The sequence below is a fragment of the Leptodactylus fuscus genome, chromosome 9, assembly GCF_031893055.1.
Source record: "Leptodactylus fuscus isolate aLepFus1 chromosome 9, aLepFus1.hap2, whole genome shotgun sequence".
Taxonomy (NCBI): Eukaryota; Metazoa; Chordata; class Amphibia; order Anura; family Leptodactylidae; genus Leptodactylus; species Leptodactylus fuscus.
The window spans coordinates 65,338,963-65,348,619 of NC_134273.1; the positions used below are offsets into that span (position 1 = coordinate 65,338,963).

The following is a 9,657-nucleotide window of genomic DNA, read 5'->3' on the forward strand; positions in this document are numbered from 1 at the left end:
GATAACACAGAAAGGATCTGTGGTTAGATGACAAATAAGTCAGATTATCTAGCAAACTGATGTGGGTAGCCATTACAGGTTGATCCATTGCCTGCTTGCTAAATAACTAGATACCCCCAGATGGAACAGCTCATTGTGGAGAACTTATTTCTAACAAAGATAACTTTTGTACCAGTAAATGCTGTAATATCTCAGTTCCATAGATGCAAACTAAACCTCCATATTAATATGCTAACACAATATCCCCAAAATAACCCTTTAGAGAACGTAGACTTCAAGTATATTCTCCTCTTCCACTCAAGCACTAAAATTCTGATGTGGTTGCCATGACCTGCAATATGTTATCTGACCCCAAGTAGTGGCTAGAAAAATATATATGGGACATCACCTTGTGTATTATTATAAGAATAATGGTGGATCGATTTTTGTTGAATTTGCTAGTGGAAATCCACTCCCTAAGCTGATTTGGCTGGCTGGCAAAACTCTGGAATTAGCATGGAGGGGGTTCCTATTTAATCAGTTGTCCTATAGGGAGCAGTCAGCCATGTTGTTTCAGGCATGGCAAGGTGTTCTGGTAACATTGTTAAATGTAGATGGATGGATTAGCCTTGTTTCCATATATCAAAGGATTCTTAGTCCATCCATACATCCATATGAACTGATTTATATCCTATACACCAATCCATCCGACCATCTTCTGAAATATGGGACTGGGTTTTTTCAAAGACAGGTTATGGTTTGACTTTATTGCCAGATAATGTCACTAGGTTTTATAGAAAACCAAGCATTTATCTATAGGGAGCTACCGTCTAAATGGTGGCACTAGAGGATGTATATGCATATTCCTGTGGTTGGATGGGTGTAATGTCCCTCCATTAGTATGCTCCACCTGACAGTGAAACATTGCATGTAATATATAGCCATCAAATAAAATCGGCATCCTTCACTTTCCCCTAACCCTCCATCTTTTGGTCAGGGTGGTAAGAAAATAACACACAGCAAATACACAGCGATAATGTCCATGGGTTGTCAATAGGAAACATCTTTATTTCAAGTAATACAATAAGTAGTCTCAAATCCAGCAACATATGGCATGAACCAGGCACAAAATATAGAAAGTTTTCTGTTAACATTCATGTACTGCATACTGACATTACAGAAGAACAAAAACACAACTGTGATAGGGAACATATGTACAGTACAGGGATTATCAGAGAAATACCATGTTACACAGCAAGTCCTAGAGTAGCCACGGCTTTATGTATACAGCATACTTCTACTGCCAGGCGTCCCTATATATTAATATTATCCATGGCCATAAGTCCCATAGTCTATAATATTAACTATTGCACTGAAAATAAAAACAGAATATGCCTCTCTTTGTACTGCCCTCTGTGCATATTTGGTATTTTTGTCACTTTTTTCTTAAGAATTTTATTACAATACTATGGACCTGGACCATGATGCTCCCCATGATACCGATTGCTAATGCAATTCACTATTGGTACATAAGAGTCAAAGTGTCCGAAACCTCAAGAAGTCTCAAGTTCCTGGGCATCTTACTTTGAGTCATTTTATATACGTTTTTCAGTATTACAGTATATGGCCTCCAGTCGGTTGCGTTCAATACATGACAACCAAGCCTGCTTCTATATAGTTGAGCTTTATAACCTATTATATTCGGGCTTTCAGGTAGTATGTCTGCTCCGGCTGAAATAAATATTTCCATCTCTCTCAATAAAATATACTTTGTGTAAGTGCCTGAGAGTATACTCATTACACATGTCCGGTGTGTCTGCGCTGGGACATCCTATCCCAGGATGGCGTCTCCACAACATAACACTATGTACATGACATGGCTATTTGGCATTGCATACTTTTTGGAAATCACAAACATGCACAGGTATTAAAGTACCCAGGCAGATACATGCTGGTAACACTACTGAATGAAACGTTGTTCCCGGCATCACCAGCCATAGTTGCCGGCAGTCACAACTATCCTTGTTCTGCTTTGATCCCTCTCAATTGTCCATTGACAGGGTGTTTGATCCATGAGAGCCCCATTCTTTTCATCTCCATAATAATATAAATTATAAAAGCAATGCAAAAAACGTAAAACAAATCCGAAATATGCTTAGAAAAAAGGCATATCGACCATAATAACCTTAACAACAGCATTGTCAAAATAAATATCTGTAATAAAATAAATACAGTGTCGTCTGCTTCACTCAGTAGTATCTCGCTTCCATCTATGACACTGTAAATACAGCAATAATATGTTGCTATCTTTTGGCTTCCCTGGGCTAGAGAAAGTTGACCATCTTGACTGTTGACCCTGACCACATCTTCTCCATTAAAGGTATGCTCCTTCTTACGGTATGTCCTCAACATTTACAATTCTAGCTTACCTTCACGCTCTGCTGGCTAGCGTCATTGGACTTTTATAGTACATCATGTCTTGTACAAGATGGATGAGCTATGTCCTTCATGATGAAGGCACCTTAAATCTTTCACAAGATTCACCTGAGAATATTGTAGTAGACATGCTTAACCCATATGCCAATGAGTCCCTAGTCTGTACAACATTGCACGGGACTGAATGATTCTTCCAGCTCACCCCAATAGAACAGAAATGCATGCAAGACACACACATCTAATAAATAAGAGGAGCTAGCTCAGGACCAGGTCTGAGCCATCTTAGAGTATAGATAAGAGCACATAAACAAACAGTTCTTATCTGTGGCCATGCACAGTCTGTGTCTTAAGCGCACTGAGGAATGAAGGGGTTGCTGTCAGTGCTGAGACCTTTCATCTTCTTACTGCTACCACCGGTGGTCAAGTGGACAAGATCCAGGTAGAAATGTGACTTGAGAAAGCGTCGGTATGAATCCTTCTCCATTAAGATAAATATTTTATGCTGGGCTTGGTCAAAAGTAGACTGCGTTGGGTGAACAATACTATTGACTGTCTCTTCTCGAGTAGTTGAGTCCAGATTGACCTTAAGAAAGTTGAAGAAAGAAAAATATGTCAGGTACTATTGGCTAAAATGGTGGTAAAATAATAATTATATGATAATAATATTGGGAGATACACGCCTATTTATACATATTCTGTATACATCCAACTATGAGGACCAATGTCGCCTCTATTAGCTAGGTCCACCAAAAACAAGGAGACAGATAGTTTCTACAGTGAATGTGAACCCCCAAGTGGTTGAGTAAAAGTCATGGTGATAGTTGAGTGAGGGTATCACGCCTTTATAACAAAGTTCTGTAAAAATAAAGACATTGTCTACTTACTTCTCTGGAAGCCTCCACTGAAATGAAGTCCTCATAGATTTTTTGGGCTTTGCTTGAAAGCTTTGCTGTTGACTTTGTCTTCTTGTAATTTTCACAGGCCAGCCAAAAATCCAAGTTTTCTTCGCTGTACTCTGATTGAAGGAAGGATCTGAAAGCCACTATGCCACCTAAAAGGAACAATGACATCTTTAGAAAATGAAGACGACCACTGATATTTTCTAAGTTCTCTGACTAGGTTTCTCAACAATGTCCTTCAGAAAGTGTTATAAGTAGTAGATGTACAAGTAGTCCTTAACACATCCTGAAGTACTGAGCATCTATTAAACAAACTAGCCAAGTGAGGATGTGTTTTACGACATGACAGTATTATAATACATCATGTAGTTTCTTGACCTTCCGCCTACGGTATGAAATAAACAGTGATGGACTTATTGAATAATGAGGGTCCAACCAGCAGCTCCCACCATATGTTTGACATCTGACTGACGTAGTGTAGGTCACAAAGGAGCAAAAGTTCTTAAATCTGGGAAGCATGGCCCAGTGATACTAATAATTCAATTAAAATCCTTCTGTCTCTGGGGACTGCTAGGACACTCAGATTTTTGTACTACAGCCAAACCAAGGACACTTGAGACTAGAAGTGACCTCAAGCTGACGTCATTGAAATATGAAATGTAGCTCTAAAATTCATGATATACTGAGAGCAATATCTCCAGGATATTTGCGTTTCTCACGTCCCAGCCATTTGGGTTTCCTTAGCTGACTTAAGTCACGTATACACAACTGCAAACTATGGAAGGGTCTTCATGCCAACTTTACTATAAAGCATTCAGGTCAAAACTGAGTTCACATAACTAGCCAGTGGCTCTCCGGCTGTGGTGGAACCTTAATTATAGCCTAAAGAAGCTTCAGTATCTTCTGAAGGATGTTGTACGATGTAACCAGTTATGGGACCCGACTAGGCAATACTTTCTTAACTGTATTTCTAAATTCTAGAACATTCCTCCTGTCTAACCCCTAAGAACCACTAGAAGAAATGGGCTGAAGCACACTTTAGGCTCCCATTGGCCATTATGATCAATGGTCCAACACCAGCTTTGTAGTGTGAGACTTTGAGGACCAGAATAAGTTCTCCAACCCTTTGTTCTAGTGATCACTGGGGGTCTCCCTGGTCTTTACTAAAGCATGTACATTTATTTATTCATCCTAATTTACTGATATTTATTACAAGTTACAACTTATCTTCTGCTTTACTTACATTCACTGTTCAGCAGGTTTTCCATACTCTCTGCCCATTTTTTAACCTCTTCTTGAGTTAGCCTGAAAAAAACCAAAACATATATTCTGTAAGCTTTCAGCTCATTTTAGTGCATAACACATTAACGAAGGTCTCTATGGAGACTAAATTAAAAGCTTCTACCCTACTCTATGGGATAGTAATCTGGAGAGGGGATTCTGCCCCTAACCCCCGAGAACAAAAACCTTGATCCTTCTTTCCCCAACCTCCATTGTTTGAGCAGACTCAGGAACCCCCCATCCTCCATTACAAATTATATTGCCAGCTGTTCCTGCTGAAATTGGTGGGTTTGGCCAATAATGATTGTATATGTATGGCCAAGAATCCCTGGAAAATTTGTGTAAATCATACTTTGCAATGGCTATCCTACTAAAGTTAGCTTAAAGGGGCTCTATCACTGGGAAAGGCATTTTTAACTAATCACATCCTTACATAGCCTTTAGAAATGATATTCCACACCTAACTTTAGTATGTAGATTGCCTCAGTGGTTTCTGAATAAGTCTGTTTTTATTCATATGCTAATGAGCTTCCAGCCAGCACAGGAAGTTCCCAGCAGCACTCGTCTCTGCTATTATCTCCTATGTATGTGCAAACAGGAAGCTGAGTCATCAGCAGCAGCAGCAGCCTCCCATAGGAAACAATAGCAAAGGGGTGCATGATCTATTGTGCACCAGTCTAATTAGCATATGAATAAAACTGACTTATTCAGAAACCACTGAGGCAATCTACATACTAAAGGTAGGTGTGGAATAGACTTTCTAAAGGCTATGCAAGGATGTGATTAGTTAAAAATGACTTTTCCCAGTGAAAGAGCCCCTTTAAGGATGGCGTTGAAATCATGTGTGCACATGCTGATTTATCTGCCTTCCAAAAAATATTTGCATGTGCATGACACAATGAATATTGCACGTAGTCAGGTGCATGTTCTAGATCTATTACCATAATCTCTATGATTAACTAATTGTTTCATGCCAGGATCCAGATGATACAAGAGAAATAAATCTCAGGTATTGGCAGTCCTAGCCGTGTGCGCCCTGATAAAGTCTTATATAACAGCCTGCACCAGATGATTATCTCCCCGGCAGCCCGCAGATGTGATTAGCAAACAGCTCTGCTTATTACACCGTACCCAGATGGATTTCCCTTCCCTAGGATTACATAGAGCTAGCCATTAGCAATGAATCTATGGGTAACTGGCAATTATTAGCTATTTAGTGTGCAGCATAAACACACCCCGGGGACAGGACGACTTACCTCTGACAACCAGGTTTGTCTTTTTTCAAGCCGCTGCCATTATCGCAACCATCAGTTTTCTGTAGAAGAAATCCAAGTCGATGCTTCATATCTTTGGCACTGTAAGGAAACAAAGTCATTGTATAAATGGCAATGTCATCTGTTCTTTGTGATTGCGACCAATTATACAAAACACTGCTCAGACATATATTATATAGTCGCACAAGTTGTCGCAGATATTCAACAAGTACAGGTCAAGCACATGAGGGCAGATTTAGGGTAAGGCCCCACGTTGTGGAAACGCACGGTTTTCGTTTAAGATTTTGCTGCATTTTTTGAGTCAAATTCGGAAGGGAAAGGTCTAAGAGCTTCCTTTATATTTTCCATTCTTTCAAAAAAAAACCAGTAAAATCTGCAACAAAAAAAGCTGCATTTCTGCAATGTGGGGCCTTACCCTAAGGCTGGGGCCCCACGGGATGTAAACGCTACGATTTGCTCCGCTGCGGGAAAAATCGCAGCGTTTTACAATGCAAGCAAAGGGGATGGGATTCATGATCCATTACAATAATACAGGATCGGGTGCCTCATGACCCTTGTTCTAGTGATCAGTGGGGTTTCCACAGCAGAACCCACGGTGATCATACAGGTACCGCCTATCCTGATCAGAGGCCAAAGAATGGGGTTATCAGGAAGTATAAAGCTTTGCATCATAAGTCTCCTAATCCTGGATTTACTCAACGTGATCTGCATGATGTAATAAACTATACTTAAAATCATACCACAATACAAAGGGCAAAGAGGAAACCCCCACTTCTCTAATAATAAGCTACTGCTGCCCTTTATGTTATGTTAGATGGAGTCCTGGCACTAGAACTCCCGGAATTTCCGTCATTGATACATTACATGTAACCATGGAGTATATCATAACACCTATTATTCTCTACATGATCAATTGACATTGCTCAATAATCATAATGATATTAAGTATCAATTTCTCATAGTACATACACGACCTGGTAAACAAATGATGTAAATCTGGACTGTCCCTAATAAAGAACGGTATAATAATTCAGTCAGTGGTAGAGTAATATATCATATACAGTCATGTGTATCAGGGAGTCTGCAACATGGAAGAGCTGAGCGATAAAACCACTATATATAGTCTCATATCTCATCATAATAAATAGGGTTACTGCCCTGTCGTGCAGTGACATAGACCAGCAACAATACGCAGAATTTCTCGTCCATATACAAAACAGGTTTACTATGATACGGACCAGATTTCACGAGATTATTCGTATGGTACATGATGTATACATATAGGAGCGGCATTAATACAACGCTGTCATAGTACATGGGGCAGATCCTACTCCTCTATAGGGATATAATTATACATCACTATAAAAATATGTAAAAGCATTCAGTGACATGTGAATACTGTACATACAAGCCATTGTGCTGTGTTAGCAGATCAGAATAGAAGCTGTACACCCACTCCATACAGAATAATAGGCAGTTATCTAGCAATGGGAGCCGTATTTATCATCAAAGCATAATAATTTGTGTATTTTACAATACATGTGCCAATAGTCATGTCAGTAATGAGAAAGCGATGGTTATTTTAGAGTCTTCAAACACTAATACCTTGCTGTCAGGAGTGAAGTGTATATTTATATACTACAGTACAGATGTAGCAGGGCTGAGTTTGTGATAATAAAGTGTCATCTGCTGCTAAACTGACTACATTACCTTAAATCAGCATGCTAATGTCATAGCCCCAAACCGTGTCAGCTCTGCCGCATCTGAAGCGTATTTGCGTCACAGCAGACAAGACTAGCTCCATAAATATTAACCCTAGACTTTCTGTGCAAGACTTCCATGATGTGCATTATGTATAGGAAAAGCATATACTCAGATGCAGCAGAGCTGAGTGTGCTTTATCGGAGCTACAGGTAAGATGAGGATTCCTGGCTCTGAGGTTATTAGGGGCAGCATCTGCTTACGGACTAAAGTCCCCCTGGTAATTGTATGGGCTTCCTCTATGTCCTCCAATTTCCTCCCACGCACTAAAGCCTTACTGATAAGTTAATTGTCTTTTTATGAAGTTGACCTATGAAGTTGACGTGTGTATGAGTGTATGTGACCTAGGGAAAACCTCGCTGAGGACAGGGAATGATGTGAATGGTATAAGATCAAAGCTCTACAGAATATGTTGGCGCTATATGTTCTATTATAGAAGCAGAACAATATTCCTATATTTATTTCCAGTGATATTTCTTATAGACCTACAGTAAAGCTACTTTATGTCCTTATGGCTCTTTTTAATACTAAAACATTTATAATAATATAAAGTAAGAAAAATAAATAAAAAAAAATTTCAACAATAAAATAGCAAGAAATTGATACATTTCTATGTAACGGATTAAAATGGTTAATAGTAAGTAGTCAGGAGATATTGAGCAGTATATATTATACTGCTATAATGTTACTAGTTACATAATAACTGGATTACTATATTTGCAGGGTATTAGACGGAATAGCATAGAGTATAATGATAACACTAAACACTTTATGGCCAAGGCTCTCAGGCTCTTTGCCAATGCCTTCTATGAATACAGGGCATATGCCAGTCACTATAAAAGCTGCTTATATAACAAACTTTGTCCCCTCTGCTCATTGACGTGCCCATATTATACAGTAACCTGATTCAGCTACATTCTTTATCAACATGAAAATAATCGTTCCTGCTAAAATAATATATATATATATATATATATATATATATATATATATATATAGGCGACGAACAACATTAGAAATTTTGGATCCTGCAAATACCATGTATCAGAAAATGTGATCATAAGCAAAAATGCTAATACTTTAATATTCTAATGCCCATCTAAATACGGCCAAAGCCGAAAGTCATCTTTTTGAATAGGACAAACCATGGTGAAGTTAATGCCTGAAAAGTCCATTGCAGCTGTTTCTAACCTAAACTCCACGCAACACAATCTAAAACCGACCAACTAACAATGGGTTAAATCCTTGAGGTAAGGAACCAATGATGTTCGCTGCTTGGAAGCAGCCGCTTGAGGCTCCCTAAACTGGGATGAAATGCTCTGCAATGCTGTATAGAAATATAACAACCCCCCCACAGCTGCCCAGAGTCCCCGATAGAATCTCGCCGGCTATATACAGATCCCTTCTATTAAAGGTCCTGCACCCCACCATTGCATGCTCATAGTATGTCGCAGGGCAGATTGCAGTCTCACCTTTTCAGACAGGTGGCGGGGAAGGAGGTCACTCCAGCAAGTCCTTTGCACATCTTGGCTGTAAGGTCAGGTTCCCAGACCCGAATGCTATTATGTCTCTGTTTGGTGTCTGTCTCACTGGATTTGTCTGTCCAGCTTGTCAATGCTCGGCTGCTGCTGCTTCCCATCCTCTCATCTTTTTATAGCCTCAAACAGCAGGACTCAGATGCAGGCAGCAGCCAATCACATCCACCCCCTGATCTGCTCCCAGCATCCTCCCTCCTCCATGCAAGCATCATCCCTCCCTTACTCTTTTTTTTCATTTCCCTTTTTTTCACTCCTCCTCTAGATTTAGTGGGAAAAATAAGCCAGTGTTGACGTGTGAGGAGGAGGAGAAGCAGACGCCAGTGCTGGCTGTGAGGTGATAGAGAAGAGTTTCACGTAGACCCCAGAGGTGGTGGGCTTGGCGTAGAGCAAAGTCTGGAAATATTTATCCTACACTAAGACTTATGGGAATAAGAGTAATATTTACACTGAGAGAAGGCGCAAAGTGCTGCCACTTACTTATGTCTGACT

General features: G+C 39.7%; 1 protein-coding gene across 1 annotated transcript; it reads right to left on the bottom strand.

Moving 5' to 3' along the window:
• Positions 1-1,026: 1,026 nt before the first annotated feature.
• RGS4 (regulator of G protein signaling 4) lies at positions 1,027-9,349 on the bottom strand. Its single transcript, XM_075287386.1, has 5 exons — positions 9,103-9,349; positions 5,852-5,950; positions 4,558-4,619; positions 3,300-3,466; positions 1,027-2,998 (listed from the first exon to the last, which is right to left on the bottom strand). Exons 1-5 carry the CDS (start codon positions 9,267-9,269, stop codon positions 2,762-2,764), a joined length of 732 nt encoding a protein of 243 aa, XP_075143487.1. The 5' UTR covers positions 9,270-9,349; the 3' UTR covers positions 1,027-2,761.
• Positions 9,350-9,657: the final 308 nt, after the last annotated feature.